General features: G+C 39.1%; 4 protein-coding genes across 4 annotated transcripts in view; 3 read left to right on the forward strand and 1 right to left on the reverse strand.

The window, feature by feature from the left end:
- LOC134661728 (alpha-1,3-mannosyl-glycoprotein 4-beta-N-acetylglucosaminyltransferase A-like) overlaps positions 1 to 20241 on the reverse strand; it is a 53165-nt gene that overhangs the window by 19379 nt on the left and 13545 nt on the right. The window lies entirely within an intron of this gene.
- On the forward strand, positions 515 to 2383 carry LOC134661692 (chymotrypsin-1-like). Its single transcript, XM_063517857.1, has 4 exons — positions 515 to 745; positions 1280 to 1520; positions 1778 to 1908; positions 2155 to 2383. Exons 1-4 carry the CDS (start codon positions 516 to 518, stop codon positions 2327 to 2329), a joined length of 777 nt encoding a protein of 258 aa, XP_063373927.1. The 5' UTR covers position 515; the 3' UTR covers positions 2330 to 2383.
- LOC134661572 (serine protease 7-like) lies at positions 8558 to 10699 on the forward strand. The gene is made up of 4 exons (XM_063517701.1): positions 8558 to 8658; positions 9215 to 9458; positions 9688 to 9836; positions 10531 to 10699. The coding sequence occupies exons 1-4, from the start codon at positions 8558 to 8560 to the stop codon at positions 10697 to 10699; spliced, it is 663 nt and encodes a 220-aa protein (XP_063373771.1).
- Positions 13375 to 18373, forward strand: LOC134661574 (serine protease 44-like). Its single transcript, XM_063517702.1, has 5 exons — positions 13375 to 13478; positions 14147 to 14244; positions 14974 to 15223; positions 15715 to 15869; positions 18202 to 18373. The coding sequence occupies exons 1-5, from the start codon at positions 13389 to 13391 to the stop codon at positions 18371 to 18373; spliced, it is 765 nt and encodes a 254-aa protein (XP_063373772.1). The 5' UTR covers positions 13375 to 13388.

Here is a 20241-nt window from a genome sequence, read left to right on the forward strand (position 1 = left end):
AAACATGTGAACGACCAAGAGCGAACGATGGACTTATAAATGGCGATATAAAAACTTAATCATCATTAACCTAGTTAACGATGGCTTACATGGAAAGCTATACGTGTCTAGAAGTATTACTTTTGCCTAATGTTCAAGAGGGTGGTGACAGATGTTAGTGATTAGATCCGAGCCTCTATAATTCATCTATTAATTGAACCTGTCACGTTAACTGTCATTGGTCTGTTGTACTTAAAATTACTGTGGGATAGAAAATCGTAATAAACCTGTAAGTAGACACACAAAACCAGTATGCCGAAAGTGTGTAGATAAAATACAGTGGATTCTGTAATTATACGGGTAAGTTAACTTAGTTATAATAAATAATACTGCTACTATGTATATGTACTCAAAATTCCTGCACTCTAATGAACAGAGCGCTACCGACCCTAGATGATGGCAATTAAATCTCCCTACAACTATGAAATTCATGAACTGCCCCACCCATGAAATTTCAGGTCATTTAAAGCATGAAAATGTTAATGTTCCTGCTGAGCTTCGCCGTTGCCTCGGCTGCCAAAATGGAGCCGTTTATAGTGGGGGGAACAAAGGCTCCTATAAGTGATTGGCCCTTCATCACCTACATAGAAATATCAGAGTTTTCTTTTTTCGCGTCGGCCTGCGGAGGGTCTCTCATCAGCTCGCAGACTGTGCTGACCGCTGCTCACTGTCTGGATGATTTCACAGAGAGTAAGACATCGGAAGGGTGAGTCAGAGACTTTTCCTCTATTCACAATTGTATTATCCAATCCTGGGGGCTTTGCTTTACTTTTAGTTGCTCTGATTTGGCACACTTCATCAATGAACTTATACTAGAGAAGCATATGAAGTCTTCAATGCTTGGAATTAACCTCCTCCAGAAGCAAAAACATTATTTTAGAAAGTCTTAAACTATAATTAAGGTCAATTTGGGGAAGACCACCTATAAGGGAAGACAATCTACATGCTCTTTTGCAGGTACATTTGTAGAGTCGCTATCAGATATATCGAAGCGGCCAAGGTGCTCACAAATATCTGAACACGTCTCTATTGTCAAGTCGTTAGAGTGCATGTTCAGATACTCCAATCACAGAAGGTCGGCTCTTCCTTTCTGACTGTTTGACACTTAAATATACAAATAAGAGAATTCTTGTCCTATGGCGGTCTTACCAGCATTAAGTAGTATATGCCGCGTCTTTAGCGCATTGAGTTATTGACCAGATAACCCAATATATGAGGAATAAAATAATAACTATTTCAGAATCACATTTAAGATTTACATGGGACACTCGAATCACGCTAGAGCGAAGATGATTCGAGAAGTGATAGACTATGAAACGCCCAAACAATACTCGCCCGACGATGCTGACGTGACCGCTGACATCGGTATCATGTTCTTGAAGAGACCTGTCAATTTCGTGGCCAACGTTCAAAAGGCGATATTGCAACGCAGCTTTAGTTTAAACAACGACAGGAATTTGGTGGTGGCTGGGTGGGGCAATGTAAGTCGAATGAGGATAACCGCGTAAAGCTTAATGTAGATGACGCCATTAGAAACACAGACCACAGCCTTTTTATGGGTTCCCGACAATTGGCACCCCATTTATAATCTACGGGATTTTAATCTTACATATAACTCAAAAAATGTTGGAATCACTGATTTAGCGTAACTTATAAAACAATGTAATAGTATAGCAAACTGAGAAACAAACATTGTCATAAATACAAAATTTATATAATTTACTATGATGTGTTTCAGACGGAACCAAGCGACGATAGTAGTTCCAGTTTGTGGTTAAAAGCGGTCGAAGTGAAGGCTAAAGCATACAGGAGATGTAGGGATTTGAACAGAGTCATCTGCGCTAAGAATACTGAGGAATACCCATACAGGTGCGTAACTAAACGGTCAAGTATTATCCTATCCTAGAGCATTAATTGTACTTCATGTTCATAACAGTGCAATTACATCTTGCGTCTACAATGTCTACATACAACGACATACTGACCTCTAAGTAGAAAGCCAAAATGTCATTAGAGTCTGTGTGGAAAGAGAAGAGTCGTGGAATGGCTCGAACGGGGCCCAAAACCTTCCATGACTCTTCATCTCTTTCCGAAACTCCTGTTTATTTCTTCCAGTGGAGACTCCGGCGGTCCCGTGGTAAACGCTATCACCCGTCACCAAGTCGGGATAGTGTCTGTCAGAGACGTGATAACAGGGATCACAATCATGACCAACGTCCCAGAATACTGGGAATGGATAAGAGGAACGCAGCTGAAGTTGTTCCAGAAATTTTGTGGAAAGGGGGAGTAAAGTGGTTAAACATGAATTCAGAATGTCATTTATTTTTCCTGGGTTTGAAAATTTTCCTCGTAGGTAATCATTATGATTAGCTACTTGCAGGCTGAGGATTCGTTTTAAACGGACGACCTTGGGAGTCCGTTTAATTGAATCCGAAGCCAGCAAGTAGCCTTCCAGCCGAGTCATATATAGTGCATTTCTCAAAAATGGTGCAAGAAATAGAAATATTTTACAGAACTTACAGAAGCAACGTTCTAATTTTCCATTAATTTTCACAGAAAAAAATACAACCATTAAAAAAATTAGCTTGCCGCCTTTAAAAAAAAGAAGTGTATTTTTCTGCTGAAACTACGCCAACCTATTTGAGACCCCTAAATAGTCGCGGTACCAACATTAAGCCTGTAACAGACTATCGCACCGCACCGCGACCTTGGAGCGTCGCACCCATAAGTGAGAGCGAGAAAGAGATATCTGTTTCTCGCTCTCACTTATGGGTGCGACGCTCCAAGGTCGCGGTGCGGTGCGATAGTCTGTTATAGGCTTTATAATAATAAGTGCTGATCATCTGTTTGGCTGTTTAAGGGACCTATGCCTTCATTTGATATGGCCATTTGAAGTTTTAAAAAGCTTGGACCTCGTTAAATAATGGAATTTGTATGCGACATTGCAGTCCCGAAATCGAGACTGCAATGTTTTTAACTTTTTAATTTTTTGAATGACCATAAACTACGCACTTCGCGACCTATTTTTTAACCGGTAACGTCGACTTTGCCGTCCATTTTTGAGAAAAATACATTGAACACAAGAGATTTTCAAGGTTAAAATAGTCGATTTAGAAAGAGTTTTGAGGTAAATTATTACTTGGAGATTTATTTTGATCTTTATTATTTCTAAAAAGGTACATGCTGTATGCATGCTGTGTTAATATTTTAATAGAATTTCCTGTTGGGTACCTACAGGTAATTAATTTGGATAGTTAAATAACCATTCTTAGCAAATATTCCCCTTCTTGCCAATCTGACACGACCCAGCATATTTTGGTTGTCGCAATGTACTAAAGATAGCACACAATTAGGAGTAGCCTGCATCTTTGCTCCAAAATTTTGAGATGTTGACGTCGGCCATTTCCAAGATGAAGCAAAAAGAGAAGGTACCTATATGGATAGTTTCCATATGCTCAAGTATGAAATATAGGCGTTCTAGCAGAAACTCGTGATTGAGCAAAAGTGAACGGACAGATTACCTAATTAATAACACGAAATATTACGATTATTTTTTTAATCATCATTAACCGAGTTGATTTATGACACTTGGAACTATAACAGTACCTACTGTTCTTATTTATTCCTAAATTTCAAGTGTCGTGGCATGCGTTTGGTCACTTATGCTACAAGTCTTTATTCAGTATGATGTACCTCGGTCACTCATAAAGTTTTTGAATAAGTTTTGAGCATCGAACCTCATTCGAAATGTTTCAAATATTCCTGCTATGCTTCGCAGCCACCTCAGCTGCTAAAATGAGTCCGTTCATAGTTGGAGGCAATGAGGTTTCAATAAGCAAATGGCCCTTTATTACCTTCGTACATATAACTGGGCCTATCATAGCGGCATGTGGGGGGTCTCTCCTGAGCTCGCAAACCGTGCTGACAGCAGCTCACTGTCTAGATGACTTTACCAAGAAAAAGAAAGTAAAAGGGTAAGTCAGTTTTTGGGACGAAGTTTCCTTATCGGACAGTTGGGGGATGAAGGCTTGGTGAAAAAAGTACGATTTTGCTGTCGTCTCTTTTGTTTAAATTCCTTATTCTCGGGAATAAGTACCTAGCCTAATTTCATCGACTTACGTATATATGCGGATATTACTTTTTGTATTATTTTTGCACTTGACTAAGTTTCAGCTTTTACAAACAATGTTTTATTATGTTTAGTTGTTCTCCCTGCCTGTAAGTCGCATTTCTGAACAGATTTTCGTATTTTGTGAGCAATTTCGATACAATGATTAGGTATTGTTTGGTCGATTGGGTCGATTAAGTTCTTTTTTTGTATTTGTTAATCAATAATGTACTGAGTTTATCAGTAATAATACCGGTTCCACGACACTCACGCATTTTTCTTTTTAAACCTGACTTCTCATCTTGTCACAATTATTTTATGAATGTTTGTAGTTGATATTGATTTAGTTTTAGTTGTCTCATTGGCTTTACTATTTACGTCAGACAATCATTTAACTAAATACGAGTACCTATACCTACACAAATGTAATCTAAGCCAGAAATATAGTAAAGTTTCAATACTTGCTAATAAATCACCCCAGCATAGCATTTAACTATTTTGTTTTACGAGTCTCATATTACAAATGGTCAGATGATCCAAGAAAAAGAATAAAACATCAGCAAACTACTATTTCAGTGTATCATTCAGGATTTACATGGGCCACTCATCGTTCGATAAAGCGAAATTGTCGCGAAGTGTCTTAGACTACGAGACACACAAGAACTACTCACCTGCCGACGTGAACGTGAAATGTGACATCGGAATCATGTTCCTGTCGAGACCCGTCAAGTTCGGGTCCAAAGTGCAAAAGGTTATTTTGCAACCGAAGTTTAGTGCCAAAGTTGACAAGAAGTTGGCCGTGGCTGGGTGGGGCAATGTAAGTAGAATTGATTAACAAACTTTAAGCACAGAATAAGTAGTAGGTAGTATTAACCGTACAGAAAGGACATTACCTACAAAACCGAAGTTTGACAGCGATCAATGCTGAACCGAACGGAGCCGAGTTTGCCCGAAGTCAGGAGTGTCTCCCCACTGCTTGAGGTGCAGATGTGATTTTTTCGCTTGTACGTGTTTGCCTTTGAAACTGGTGTTAGGGAGTTCATAAGACCAAGTCATATGGTATTAGTCAGTAGACTGCTCTTCTGTCCCAGGCTCTCAAAAGGGATACTTTAGGTTACAACTAAACCCGTGGATATAAACATAACAAACGACAGCAGAGAAACATAAAGATGAAGAAGTACCTATCCAAGGTACTAATCTCGTCCTAAGCTTAATTTCCAAAACTATTATGTCGAATTTCAGACAGATATAGACGAAGAAAAAGGTGGTATCAGCAAAAGACTAAAAGCGGTCATGATGAATTCGAACCCCTCTAACCCGAGTCAGAATTGTAAACGTATGAATGGAATCATCTGCACCAAACATAGAAAAGAATTTCCATACACGTGCGTATCCACTGTAAAGGATGACTCTCGTTAGACCGGGCCGTGTCCGGGACGGAGCTTCTGGATCTTCGCTTTTCTATAAAGCATCACTTGATCACCTGTCATCTGTCATAGAAAATTAAGCGCCGAAAGCTGCGGCCCGGACACGGCCCGATCTAACGTGAGTCATCCTTAATCCATCACAATGAAAATGGATGAACTGTTCCTCCAGTTACTGAACACCAAATTGTCCCAACTTGGCTGCGATTTAATGTACGTTCTACTACCTACGTATGTAGTTGCCAACGTATGCGTATACATCATATTTTCATAGGGATTTGACCAGCAAAAAGAATAGAGTTTCAAATTCTCCTTGCCTAAAGTTAGGTAAGGTCAATGTGGCGAAAACCGTCTATCAGGTAAAACCGTCGACAAGCTTTTTCATGGTTTCTAACTCTTGCGCGGACATTCCACTAACATCATCATCTTCCTCGCGTTGTCCCGGCATTTTGCCACGGCTCATGGGAGCCTGGGGTCCGCTTGGCAACTAATCCCAGTAATCGCTAATTTTTACGAAACCGACTGCCATCTGACCTTTCAACCCAGAGGGTAAATTAGGCCCGTATTGGGATTAGTCCGGTTTCCTCACGATGTTTCCCTTCACCGAAAAGCGACTGGTAAATATCAAATTTCGTACATAAGTTCCGAAAAACTCATTGGTGTTACGAGCCGGGGTTCGAACCCGCGACCTCCGGATTGCAAGTCGCACGCTCTTACCGCTAGCACAGATTAATAAATAGTTACCCGCTAGGTCACCAGCGCTCATACATTCCACTAACTGAAGGTCGGTAGAGCTAACTATGTCGGAGCGAAGTACGAATATAAATACCAAATAATTTAAAGAGTTTTGCCCTATGAAAAGGTATACGGTCCTTGTCACATTGATCTTACTTTTATTTTGCATGGTTCCATGCCTTCTCAATCAATCATATTTTTGTAAATGAACTCATCCTAATTTTGGATAACATTTGTTTCACGATGGATTTTTTTTCTAGTGGAGACTCTGGCGGGCCGATGGTAAATGCCAAAACTCATCGTCAAGTCGGTATAGTCTCTTTTCGAGAGATGGAATCGGGGGTAACGGCCTTTACCAGCGTACCGCATTACTGGGATTGGATCAACAAGACACAACTCAAATTGTTTAATAGATTTTGCAAAAATGGAAAGTAGGTCTAATGTATCTTAGGAGGTTCGCAAAGGAGTTGCTATATTACATTTTATTGCTTTCTTTTAAACTTAAGTTTTCATATTGATGTATTTTCAAGGTACGATTTTTAGATGTCACATTATTATAATGCCGGAACCACACTTCGCTATGCGTTATTTGTTATGCGACTACGCTGTATTCGCTCAAATATTTGTTATGTGAGGGAACAACAAACACGGCATCCAACTTCGTGCCGGTGTGCCAAACTTGGTGCCGGTGTGCCAAACATATGTGGTGCGTTTTGACTTTGAACAGCGTAAGCGAGTGAATGAGTGAACGAAGTGTGGGCAGTCGAGACGCATATTCGGATTATTCGTGTCCTTTGAAGTGTGTCAAAAAACCGACAGGTGGACGGATAGGCGTATTTGCTATTCGCGCTTATGCGTTATGCGGGCAAATATAGCAAATATAGACGAATGAACCCTCCACACTTCGTCGTATGCGGCCGAATAACGCGCATAACAAATAACGCATAGCGAAGTGTGGTTCCGGCATAATGTGCATTAAATGTTTTGGTTAACTAACGTATTACATTTGGTAACGATTGATATAAGTAGTATTCGTCTTTTAAATATGTCTCCTTTTACAACATTATAGGGACCTATTTTTTAAACATGAAAATAGGTAACGCAAGTTATGCCTAAAAGAACGACATACTTGTATGTATATGTTATCGTTTACGGCAATTAAAAAAAATACCTTTAAGTTTGACATGATTATTTTTACTTACAATCATATAATAATAATATATGTATCTGTCGGCGGCAGATCGTAAGATCAGGCAGATCGTAATGTTCCTGTATAATGTTTTGATGGTAGTGACATTAAACTAACAGATAGGTAGGATAGGTTCGTTAGGTTGCTTCAAACTGTCCGGAAATAGGAGCGACTCAGGGAAAGAGACAGAATTTTCACGTTTCACGATATGCCTAGGAACTTCATGATCTGCCTGGTATTACGATCGGCTGCCGATATACACAAGGTGTAACAAAAATAATGGTGATCCGTTTAAGGGCATATTCGGAATCTTGTTCTGATTAGGAAAAATTTGAAGAATTTTTTTTACACACAACGTGCCCGACCTTCTAAGTCTCCATACCCTCCTACTACTACTAATTGCAGTTTTTTCGCGTTAGTAAAATTGCTCTTCTACGTTTTCCAAAACAGAACATGACACCGCATATACCCTTAATTTTATCACCAATAATTATACCGAAGCTACATTCGACAAATTTTATCGATCATTAAATAACTATTTTGTGGTACATTGTAATTATTTTTTCAATTACCCACAAATTACCATTTTCTTAACTGACTGATTAAATGTCTTTACAAACAAAGCATACTTTTAAGAAGTATGAGTCAATATGTGGTGAATTAGTATCAAAAATTGTAATACCTATCTAAAATTCCGGGTTTTTTGGGACCAGTCACTTAGCGAGCTTTTTTTCGCCAGTAAGTGCACACGCCAGGACCTTTTTTTTTAAACGTTATCGTTAAAATCGCTATATGTGTATATCATACGGGTAAGTGTGGATGGCCTTACCACTTGAAGCCTGCTTACACATTGATTAGTGTTTGTGAATTGTGAAGGCCAGCCAAACTTACGCTTATTGACTTTAATTTGTAGGTAAAATGAACTTCATAACGTTACTAATCCTTATTCTGCCATTTTCATGTGCAAAATCCGAGATGAAAGGGTTTATAGTGGGAGGGAGAGAGGTATCCATAAGCCGTTGGCCTTTCATAACGTTCATACAAACAACCAGTAGCCGTATGATGGTTGCGGCGTGCGGGGGATCTCTTCTTAGTTCGCAGACCGTTTTAACAGCAGCCCATTGTCTGGACGATGTCACGGATAACAAAAGTAAAATGGACGAGTGAGTGTTTCTAATGTTTCTATTTTGCAAAGTCGTGGAATTACTGGAACTCTAAAGGAATTCACTGCAAGTCTATGGTAACTAAGGTTTTAGGCGTTGCAAAAGCGAAGCGCAAAATATACTTCCCTATTTACCTGTGTATCGTATCTTTTTGTTGATCATTTTTCGGGTTCCGTGCCCAAAGGGTACAAACGGGACCCTATTACTAAGACTCCACTGTACGTCTGTCCGTCTGTCTGTCACCAGGCTATATCTCATGAACCGTGATAGCTAGACAAATGAATTTTTTACAGATGATGTATTTCTGTTGCCGTTATATCGACAAATACTAAAAACAGAATAAAATAGATATTTAAGTAAGGTCCCATATTTACAACAAACGTGATTCTATTGCCGTTTTTGCGTAATGGTACGGAACCCTTCGTGCGCGAGTTGGACTCGCATTTGGCCGGTTTTCAATACAATATCATATGAAGTTACATCATTTTCTGACATGAAAACAACATCCAATACCCATACGAAACCCACATCTTTCTAATTTACAAACAATTTTCAGTTTTAGCTTCACAATATTCATGGGCCACTCCTTACACCGCAAAGCCTCCATGGCGCGTAGAGTAATAGACTATAATACCCCACGAGAATACGACCCGGACAACCAAGACGTGATAGCAGACATAGGCGTCATGTTCCTCTATTCTCCGGTCAAATTTGTGCCCAATGTGAAGAAGGTTTTACTGTTTAATAGGCGGTTCAGTGTAAATAGGGATAAGCGTTTGATGGTGGCCGGTTGGGGTAAGGTAAGTCATTTATGATACCTCTTGAGTCAAAAAATGGTCTTTTTACAGTTCATTTAATCAAGATACTGTTTATTAGAAGGTTCAGTCTAAAGAGGGATAGGCATTTGACCAGGCTGATGGTGGTGCATTTATGAGCCCTCTCGCGTCGAATGATGGTCTCTGACCCGGTTGGAGCACATTTGCCTAGTGTGAAGCAAATTAGGCAACTTAATGGTACTTTGGATTTCAGACCGGTCCCAGTATGTATAGCCCAACAAGTCTCAAACTCAAGGCAGCAAAAGTGAAAGCTATAGCCGCCAAAGATTGCAATCGCCAGATCCCATTTATAAATGTCAATCTGGTGGTGTGTACAGCGCCATCCGAGGAATATGCTTATAGGTAATATAGTCAATAACAATAATTCAGCCTAATCAAGTCTCGAATCATGACAATGAGTATGAAAAACCTCATAAACGTCATAATAAAAAGACTCATAATAACAGAGGGTTATTCTGTTTAATAATATCAAGTAGATTTATCATAATAAAAGTTAATTATATCGTCGAACGTCGACATAAAAATTCAGGACGTAATAATTACACAATGGGGGCACATTTTCTCAGCGGCGAGTCATCGCCTGTCTCGATAACATATATGTACTTACAGACATTGTTATATAATATATGTTAAACATGGCAGGTCAGCAAAAGCCCAATCTTAAAGTTTTTTTTTGTATGTGAAAGCGAGTTTCCTTGCGTTGCGTTCCCTGGTTCCTAGCTATGTTTGATAGAAATCGATGCAGCCGTTTAAAGAGTATCAGCTCTTTTCCAAAATGATGTAAGGTCAATGTGGCTAATGCCGTCATAGGGACTTTTTCGTCTACTAGAGTTTTTCTCGAACAACGGACAAAATTGATAATTTCATCGACAAAGTAGCGATTGCTTTTAGTTTCAGCAATCAAAAGTTGATGTTTTTTTCCTACGATTGAAAATCAAAGAAATATACGCTCATGGACGGAATTAGCAACATTGACCTTAAGGCATGTTTGGCATGAAATGGATTTTTGGCATAAAGTGTATATTTTATTTTTCAGTGGAGACTCCGGCGGGCCACTTGTGAAACGGGCTAGCCACTACCAACTTGGCATAGTGTCCTTTCGTCACGAGGACAGCGGGGTAACGGTGTTCACCAGCGTGGCCGAATATTTCGACTGGATAAACGAAACGCAGCTCGCGCTTTACCAGAAACATTGCAGAAAATAAAAAAAATGTTGCGTTGTCTTATTTATAACCTGGAGACCGATTCTGATTTAAACCTTTTCTAACAACCAAATCCACTGGAAATTAAGAATTTATATCGTCAAAAAGTCTTAATTTCAAGAGAATTTGGTTGGCACTTGTCCTGCTTCAGGATCAATTAGCAAATGACGTACTTTTTATAGCACTATGATAATTATGTTAACTAGGAATCAATGAATCATCATCAGACCCCAATCAACCATGCAGAAGTGAGCAAGGAAACTAATTGTGTGAAGGAAAATAAATAAGGTGTAGTGCGTTGAGCCAGCAGACTAAGGGCCGATACAGACGGACAGCAACCCGACTGCAATTTGTATGGGAACAGCACGTTTACTGCACGCCAACTGCAACTAGGTAGTCCTAGTACATGTGATCTTGAAACTTAAGTCATTGTCAATAGAGGTGACAGCAGGGTGTCATCTATCGCATTAGCATGTCGAGCACTAGTACGTTACCTACCTTATAGCTCTCGCGCCGAATGATGGCTATGACTATGACAGTTCATTTTTATATGTAGGTACCTACCTATAGTGTTTAATGTTTGCAGACATTTTTTGGAAGCTTAGCTCATCCATTTATTTAGAAATGTAACATTGAAGTCAGCCAAAAGAGTTGAAGGAACTGTCATAGGGACCATCATTCGCGAGAGGTATATTTACTCATGGGAGCCTGGAGTCCGCTTGATAACTAATCCCAAAAATTGACGTAGGGAGTAATTTTTATGAAAGCGAATACCATCTGACCTTCCAACCCAGAGGGAAAACTAGGCCTTATTGGGATTAGTCCGTTTTTCACCAAAAAGCAACATAATATCAAATGTTATTTCACGAAAACCTCATTGGTACGAGCCGGGTTTTGAACCAGCGACCTCCGGATTGAAAGTCGCACGCTCTTACCGCTAGACCACCAGCGCATACCTAACTAATACGCCCCTCGAAAGCAACACGAATGAAATAGACATACCCGTACGATAGATTATTAGTCCCACATTATCATCTAATGCAAATTAAATCCAATCAAATGGACTGTTCCAATTTAATCACCATTAACCGTAATTAATTGGAGTGGAGTGGCTTCAGTGCCTAATAGTCTCCGTGACAACCATTGGATGTAGGTCTTGGAGTAATTGAAATTAGTCTAATTATGTGACGTTATCCACGAAAAGAGACCTTATTGTCGATGGCGGTCAGGGATCGGATACCGGTATTTTTTGTATGGGAACTGAAACGGTATTTTTTCGTTCTTTGCTAATTACTTCATTTCTAATTGGGCAATCTAATAATACGAAGTCGTTACTTAAACACACAACTGAGCCCTACATGTCGAGTATAAAATAATTCGAAAAATATGGTTATTTCGATGTTTTTGCAAAAAACCGGTTCCGATCCCTGATGGCGGTTACGCTATAAATACAATGCCACTCGATGCTGTGCGGCGTAAGCGCCATCTACAATAAGGTCCCTTTTCATCGATAATGCCCCACATATATAGTCGGTTCGTTTGGCAAGAACTTTGCTGTACGAATCGTTTTTAAACGGTTTTATTTTGTTATATATTTTTATCAGGTTGGTTATTATTTACCGAGTGTTAAGGGGCCCACAGATTACCAGTGTGCCGGACGACATCAAAAGGTGACAGTTCCGAATAACTGACAGGCTGATATCGTTCGGCGAACTGGTAATCTGTGGGCCCCTTCATTGTAAGTTAATTAGATATGAGTCGCTTAACTTCAAACTCTCTTAAATCCATCTTAAATCATCTTAAATTCAATCGCTTAAATCCACTCTACCCTCTTAGGAAATATCTACCCTATTGCCTTTTCTTCATACCAAAATCGGACAGTTTGACTTATCCGAGTATGAAGAAAAATATTATACTAAAATAAGACCGGCCAAGTGCGAGTCGGACTCGCGCACGGAGGGTTCCGCACCATCAACAAAAATAGAGCAAAACAAGCAAAAAAAACGGTCACCCATCCAAGTACTGACCCCGCCCGACGTTGCTTAACTTCGGTCAAAAATCACGTTTGTTGTATGGGAGCCCCACTTAAATCTCTATTTTATTCTGTTTTTAGTATTTGTTGTTATAGCGGCAACAGAAATACATCATCTGTGAAAATTTCAACTGTCTAGCTATCACGGTTCGTGAGATACAGCCTGGTGACAGACGGACGGACGGACGGACGGACGGACAGCGGAGTCTTAGTAATAGGGTCCCGTTTTTACCCTTTGGGTACGGAACCCTAAAAATCGTTCATTTCACTGTAGGCGAGCGGTCATATTATTACATAAATTTGAACCTTAAAACTACCACGATACAGCAGCTTTTTAAACGACATTGTTGCTTTGCCACGCGCACAACACGGGAGCCCATCGCTCACACAAAAGAAACAATGGCTTTTGGTTAACAAATCAGGGTTTTAGGCGTAAAAATCATTTGAGAAAAATCATACTATACTGACAATTTATTTGACTACACATGACGTATTTACGCACATTATAATATTGCCATAAGTAGCGATAGCTCAGGATAAAAATATAATCTTTATATGTTTTCCAAAAAAAATTATTTTTCAGAATTTTAAGCATCAGCCATGTTGGCATACCTTCTCCTATCGCTATCCATCACGACATTCACGACAGTTTCCAGCAAGATGACAGGCTTTATAGTGGGAGGGCAGCAAGCCAACATGAGGGAGTGGCCCTTCATAGCCTACCTGCTTGCACATAAGGGACGCGAATCGGTAGGTTAGACACCAACCATGCTGGCATACCTGTTGTCCATCATGACCAGCAAGGTGACAGGTTTCATAGTGGGAGGCCAGCAAGCCAACATGAGGGAGTGGCCTTTCATAGCCTACCTGCTTGCATATAAGGGACGTAACTCGGTAGGTTAGACATCAACCATGCTGGCATACCTATTGTCCATCATGACCAGCTTGGTGACAGGCTTCATAGTGGGAGGGCAGCAAGCCAACATGAGGGAGTGGCCCTACATAGCCTACCTGCTTGCAGATAAGGGACGTGAATCGGTAGGTTAGAAACCAACCATACTGGCATACCTGTTGTCCATCATGACCAGCTAGGTGACAGGCTTCATAGTGGGAAAGCAGGTAGGCTTCATAGTGGGTAAGCAAAATGTTCAAAATGGCGAGAAATGGCACAAAGGACTTGGGCGCTTAAGACTTGTGAGAGTTGTGAGTTCGCTGTGATTTTAGTTTCTGAACATAATTTTTATTTAGGCTTATCGCAAGCTAACAGAGCCACTAGTAATATTAATTAGTTTAGTGAGTTTTCACTATCACCTGACGATCTATAAAATCGGCTAGAACCTTCAAGTACCAAAAAACTAGTATTAGGTAAGTGCCACTTTAATGGAACGCTCCATAACCTGCAATTGTGTATGACCCAGGTAGCTGCGTGCGGAGGGTCGCTTATAAGCTCTCAGACCATTTTGACGGCGGCCCACTGCCTTGATGACGTCACCAATAGAAAGAAGGATATCGGGCAGTAAGTGTTACATTATACCATTACCATCAATGATGTTATAGCTATAGATATGCCATATAACATAACAAGGGGAAAAATGCTTCCAATGTCATGGCAGCAGACGCTGATATGATATCACAATGTCATTGTACCATGATTACCATCTACAAATGTACACAGTACCGCAATAAATCATTCTTATTCTTATATTATTATTCTACCCTAACTAGCAAATTAAATACTAATATTTTACCTGTTATTTTATGGCCAAGTAGGCACTTTGCCGTGTTCGCGTAAAAATGTTTCAATATTTCTTTTAACTTTCTATGTTTACTGCGGCAAGACATGCAAAATTGGCCAAATACAGAGATGTTGCCTGCCTCAAAATTAATTCTCTACATAAAGTTATAGCTCCTGTTGAAATATAAAAGCAATTTCTCTATAAGACGCTTGCTAAAGTTTGCATTAAATAGTAAGTATGTATAAGAATGTTTTAAAGTGATTTGCTTAGTTCTTAAGAAGCTCTTAAGACTACAAAATGTCTATAAAACATCCGAATTTCGAAAATAAAAATATATCTCTAATTTCGGAACAAATCTTGTAGCAAATTGGACACATTTTCCGGTAGATTCCGTGCGGAAAGAGGAGAGTCGTAGAATATATCGATTCCCTTACATTCCACGACTCTTCTCTTTCCACAGACTACTAATCACCATGTCCGGTGGATGAAAGTGACTCTTCAACTTCCAGAATCAAATACGTCATCTACATGGGCCACCGTCTCCACCGAAGAGCGACCATGCGTCGGGACATGTTAGATTACACGACCCACGAAAATTATGATCCTGATGACGTATACTACGATATAGGGATCATGTTCCTCGCGAATCCAGTGCAGTTCTCTCATACAGTTAAGAAGGTGGTGCTGATGAATAAGGAGATGGAACGGTATATGGGGCAAGAAGGGGGGTTGGCGGTGGCTGGCTGGGGCAGATTTGGGGTAAGATCGTTATATCTTCTTCAACTGCATCCTGGCCTTCATGACAGCACTATAACTTTCTGGAGTATCCTATAGTAGGTATGCAATTCATACTATAAGGCCGAGTATAATGTGCCTTTACTTTACGCAACAGATTTTGGCGGTAGCTGAGAAAGATGAAGATATGCCAGCTCCGATCCAATATCGGGCAATACCTTTGGTCATGTTTTTTTTAGTTATATGACATCTACTTCAGATTACCATTAAGTGATTACCAAATTCCAAAACGAAGAGGCTCTAAATTCGGTAGCATGTTTTTTTTTATGTTTTTCACCTCAGAACTCCGTCATTTCGACAGATTGATTCCATTTTTGTCATAATCTAGTTCTGATATGATGGGATCCATTAGGAATTGAGGATACTCCTTAAATCACCCTAAATAACTTTAATGGCGTTTGATACCGTTTTGGTGAATTCCGTCTTTTTTTATTGAACATTATTTTTAATTCTAGTCGGATTCCCCTGGCAGTGAGTTCCTGAAAAGCCTGGACCAGACGCTTCTGAACCAGGACCTATGCTACCAGTATATTGACGAGACTGAACAAGCGCCGGGAATTATTTGCGGTACCAAACATGGGGAGGTCAACTCAACGGAGTACGCTTTTAGGTAAGTAGGTAATTATAGTTACTAATTAGGTAATTAATAGGCCCGGCGCCTACTATCGCACGTATAGAAATGGCACAGAGACCACCAGCCCCACTCCCCCCGCCTACAGGTTGCGATGGCGACAATTTCATTATTTGGTATGGCTTATCTATATCTTATCTTATCTTATAACTTTAAACGAGCAATTCTTGTATATTTATTTATTTATTTATATGTATATATATTTCGCGAATCTCGGGAACGGCTCTAACGATTTCGATGAGATTTGCTAGATGGGGGTTTTTATAGGGCCGAAAAATCGATCTAGCTAGGTTTTATCTCTGGGAAAACGCTCATTTTTGAGTTTTTACATGTTTTCCGAGCAAAGCTCGGTGTCCCAGATATTGAAATAATAAAGTAATAATAGCTCAATGGGCACGCAAAGAGATCCTTCAGCAATAGGGAGTATTTGCCGCCAGAGTGCAGCACTAGCGCCTTTCCTAAACCATAGAGTAACTTATACATACTACATACTGCGCCTTAAACTCATAGATGTATTATTTTTAAAGATGAAGCCTAAGCCATCTGTCACCATAGCCTCACAAACACAGACACATTTTATGTAAGATTTACAATGAGGAACCAAAGGCATGTGGCCACGTCGATAAAGTGATATAGATAAACTATACGGCCTATTTACAATTTAAATTTTACTTGAAAGGATTTAAACTACCTAAAATGAACAGATAACCATTATAACATAACTCTATATACAGTGTGTAAATCCAAAACGGGCGATAAATTAAACCAGATATAGAATTTATCCTTGTAAACATTAATTTAGAAGTTTTTTTAAGTTATTCTTAATTATGACCCCGTTATAATTATTTGAATTATTGTCTAAAGGAGGCATGGAACGCCACATATATAAAAGTTACATTAAAACCAAATAAAATATGTTTTTCGCAATAATTGAGTTTATTATTATTTTATAAAATATTAATTATCCATTAGCATTTCCAGGGTGTTTATTTTTAGTGAAGATATCGAAGCTTCAATTAATCGCTATTCCGTTCCGCTGTGTAGAGAGTATCGATATATAACACGATTAAAATCGACAAGTCCACATCCCTAAAAACGTGCAATAAACCCACACATACACATTTTAACGCACACATACAAAGCTTGCCCACCACCAAAATGGCTACGGTTTGACGGATAAATTTTGTACTGAGAAATGACAACGTTGGGGCCTTGCTTAAACTGTTTCTTGACAATTTTTCACAGACAATAAAATATGACATTGATACATCAAGGCGGTTTGTTTACAAAGGGCCTACCGGGAAACGCGAAATCGAAACTCGGCTAGATCTGCCTCTTTATCGCTCGAATATGCAAGAGTGATAGAGAGGTTAGATAACAAAATTTCGACTCTCCCGTTTGCGGTAGACCCTTAGATTGTGACTAATTGTGGGAGTGGCGCTCCCTACGCAGAGTTTCGCGTAATATTCCCTATTCACTGCATTTCAATGAAATACTGTTCAGGGTTCGGCATTAGCTCAAAGTTGCAAGCTTACTATTAACTATAATTAATAACTAGGTAGGTACTTCTTTAGTTTACAAAGCGAAGCTTGTTATAAGTCTCGAACTATTGTTACCGTCTGACTGTCAACTGTCACTGTCAACTGTTTGAACTGACGGCCCGATTCGAACTAAAGGGGCCCACTGATTAACAGTCCGCCGGACGATATCGGCCTGTCAGTTAGAACAAAAAGTTGACAGCTCCGAACAACTGACAGGAGTGACAGGCCGATATCGTCCGGCGGACTGGTAATCAGTGGGCCCCTTAAGATACTTACGTCAAATATTACGTCTATATAGATATGATAATGGATCAGATACTTATGTCAGTGTCAAAACTGACGTTTCCTCAAACGAAAATTTCACTTTTGACACTGACATATATTTCCGAAAAACTAATTATAACTGCAGGGTCAACCAAATCTTGTCAGTAGAAAAAGGCGGCAAATTTGAAAAATGTATAGAAATTTGAATTTCGCGCCTTTTTTTACTGACAAGATTTGTTTGACCATCTATAGATTGCGATATAGTTTTCATGTAAGTATAAAAACTGTTGAAGCAATATTACCCAGTGGGCCCAGTGGCACATTTTACGGTAACTTTTCGAATGAATGTCTTACTTTTCTTCTCGCACCATTTTTATTACATCTCTGTTTAGCCCTATGGTTGACTGGTAGAGAATGCCTTTAGGCATTAAGTCCGCCATTTGTACATTTTATTTGTATTTCGTGCAATAAAGTTTAAATAAATAAATGTTTTGTATTGTTTCCAGTGGTGACTCCGGAGGCCCACTAGCGCGGCCTCGGGACCAGCGGCTGGCGGGGCTGGTGTCCTGGCGGATGGAGTCCCACGGGGTCACCGTGTACACCAGCGTACCCTTTTTCTACTCCTGGATAGAGGACACGCAGCGAAACTTGTTTAGGCGGTACTGTAAGACTGGATAGGGTTGGTGCGCACGCGCATTACACGTGTACTGTTACACGTGTACTGTTACCTGTTACACGCTTACTGAGCCAGATTTGGCGAATCGCTAGCGCACTTTGCATATATGCATAGAGTGTGATAAGAGCGAAAGCTTGAAATAAAATTATTTTATTTATTATTTATTGTTTTATGTCAATTACGCAAGTAAATGCAGTCAGGAAAGCTATTAGCTTAGCTTGCATACAAATAAGAAAGAAAAAAAGAAAGAAAGAAAATACATTTATTTACTCGTACGTCAAACCAAACCAGTTAATATCATAGAATGTATAGATGGGATAGACGGTATCATCTTGGGTCGTCCCATTCGTATTTCGTCAAGTTCTTAAATTAGTCCTATTCCGCTTTCGTGACCCATTCTACATTCGTCACAATCGTCAGTGGCTTTCAATGTAGAATGAGTGACGAAAGCAGAATAGGACTAATTAAAAAACTTGACGAAAAACGAATGGGACGACCCAAGACGATACCAGATAGACGTTAAAAAGGATCCCCGGCCCTGACCCCCACTGAATGATTGCAGGGGTGCCAATCTAATAGCTTTGCCGACTGCACTTAGGGCCCGATTCGGATTTTGTAATAGATATCTATTAGACATCGCCAAGATACGATAACGATATGTTTAAGATCTAACCTGACATGACATTTCCGCGATTCTGGAGATACTTTTGTCCGATTTCCACAAGATTATTACTTAGAGATCTAATTCACATCTAATAGATATCTAACACGATCTATCGTAAAAGTGACATTGGTTGCCCGAATTGCGCTGCAAAAGAGAACTAGTTGAAATCTAAACTATAACGTATCTAGAATGGATCTAGTACGTGTCGTCTCTTGCGAATATCTTGAAGTTCGAATACGGCAGTTTGTTAAAATCTGACAAGATCCTATTTGGCCCTGAGATAGTGTCGCTAAACCTATGTAGCAATAATGTGCGTTTTATAGTCAAATAAAATGTTTTTTCTACTCCAGCACTCAAATGTGTCAATTAAATGACTGACAGTGATATCTAAAGCAATGTCATTTGAATGCTTTGTCTATAGGCTCATAAGATGACTGCTAGCAGTCATCTTATGAGTATAATACAACTGCTTTATTTTTTTTAAAGATACAAGTTCCGATCATCTTGATTGAAAGAGGTATGTTTTCATTTACAATAATAACTCTTTTTTTTTTTAAATAATAACTCTTTTTTTTTTAAATAATAACTCAATTTTTTTTAAATAACAACTCTTTTTTTTAATAATAACTCTTTTTTTTTAATAATCTCTTTTTGTTTTAATAATAACTTTTTTTTTTTTTTTTTTTTTTTTTTTTTTTTTTTTTTTTTTTTTGCTGCAGCTGTCATAGAAAAAGTAATGTATGCAACAGCTCATAATTGGTTCTTAAAATTCTCGGGTCTTTTTTTACAAAACTCGACTACGTCTCGTTTTGTAACTTCGACCCTTGAATTTTAAGAACCCTTATTATATCACTGTTGCATAAACTACTATTAAATAAAATCTAGTTTTAAACAATCTGAAGTCACACAACTCGTGCACATATTTCACATATTTACATTGTACCTAAGTATGTAAACAAAACGCAACTAATGTGTCTCTTACGTCATGTCACTTGAACACGAAAAAAATACCAAATGAGAACTATTATATTGTTCAAACAAATGTTTTCACGCTACCTAACAAGTTAAACACCATCATAATATTATTTAATGACCAATTGACCATGTAGAGTTTAAGGTGTAAAGCGTGCCTAATTACAGATGTAGTGCATATAATTGTTTTCCATCGTATTTTCTCGGAAACGTTCGTATTTGTCATGCCACTTC

Source organism: Cydia amplana, chromosome Z (genome assembly GCF_948474715.1).
Source record: "Cydia amplana chromosome Z, ilCydAmpl1.1, whole genome shotgun sequence".
In the NCBI taxonomy this organism is placed as follows: Eukaryota; Metazoa; Arthropoda; class Insecta; order Lepidoptera; family Tortricidae; genus Cydia; species Cydia amplana.

What these genes read in the sequence shown, in the direction of transcription:
- LOC134661572 (XM_063517701.1), top strand. Translation starts at nt 8,558, where the DNA reads ATGGTTGCGGCGTGCGGGGGATCTCTTCTTAGTTCGCAGACCGTTTTA. An exon ending in TGGTGGCCGGTTGGGGTAAG is followed by an intron (nt 9,459 to 9,687) that starts GTAAGTCATTTA and finishes TTTGGATTTCAG; the next exon opens with ACCGGTCCCAGTATGTATAG. An exon ending in TCCGAGGAATATGCTTATAG is followed by an intron (nt 9,837 to 10,530) that starts GTAATATAGTCA and finishes TTTATTTTTCAG; the next exon opens with TGGAGACTCCGGCGGGCCAC.
- LOC134661574 (XM_063517702.1), top strand. Translation starts at nt 13,389, where the DNA reads ATGACAGGCTTTATAGTGGGAGGGCAGCAAGCCAACATGAGGGAGTGG. An exon ending in AGAAAGAAGGATATCGGGCA is followed by an intron (nt 14,245 to 14,973) that starts GTAAGTGTTACA and finishes TTCAACTTCCAG; the next exon opens with AATCAAATACGTCATCTACA. An exon ending in CTGGCTGGGGCAGATTTGGG is followed by an intron (nt 15,224 to 15,714) that starts GTAAGATCGTTA and finishes TTTTAATTCTAG; the next exon opens with TCGGATTCCCCTGGCAGTGA.
- LOC134661692 (XM_063517857.1), top strand. Translation starts at nt 516, where the DNA reads ATGTTAATGTTCCTGCTGAGCTTCGCCGTTGCCTCGGCTGCCAAAATG. An exon ending in GAGAGTAAGACATCGGAAGG is followed by an intron (nt 746 to 1,279) that starts GTGAGTCAGAGA and finishes TAACTATTTCAG; the next exon opens with AATCACATTTAAGATTTACA. An exon ending in ACTGAGGAATACCCATACAG is followed by an intron (nt 1,909 to 2,154) that starts GTGCGTAACTAA and finishes TATTTCTTCCAG; the next exon opens with TGGAGACTCCGGCGGTCCCG.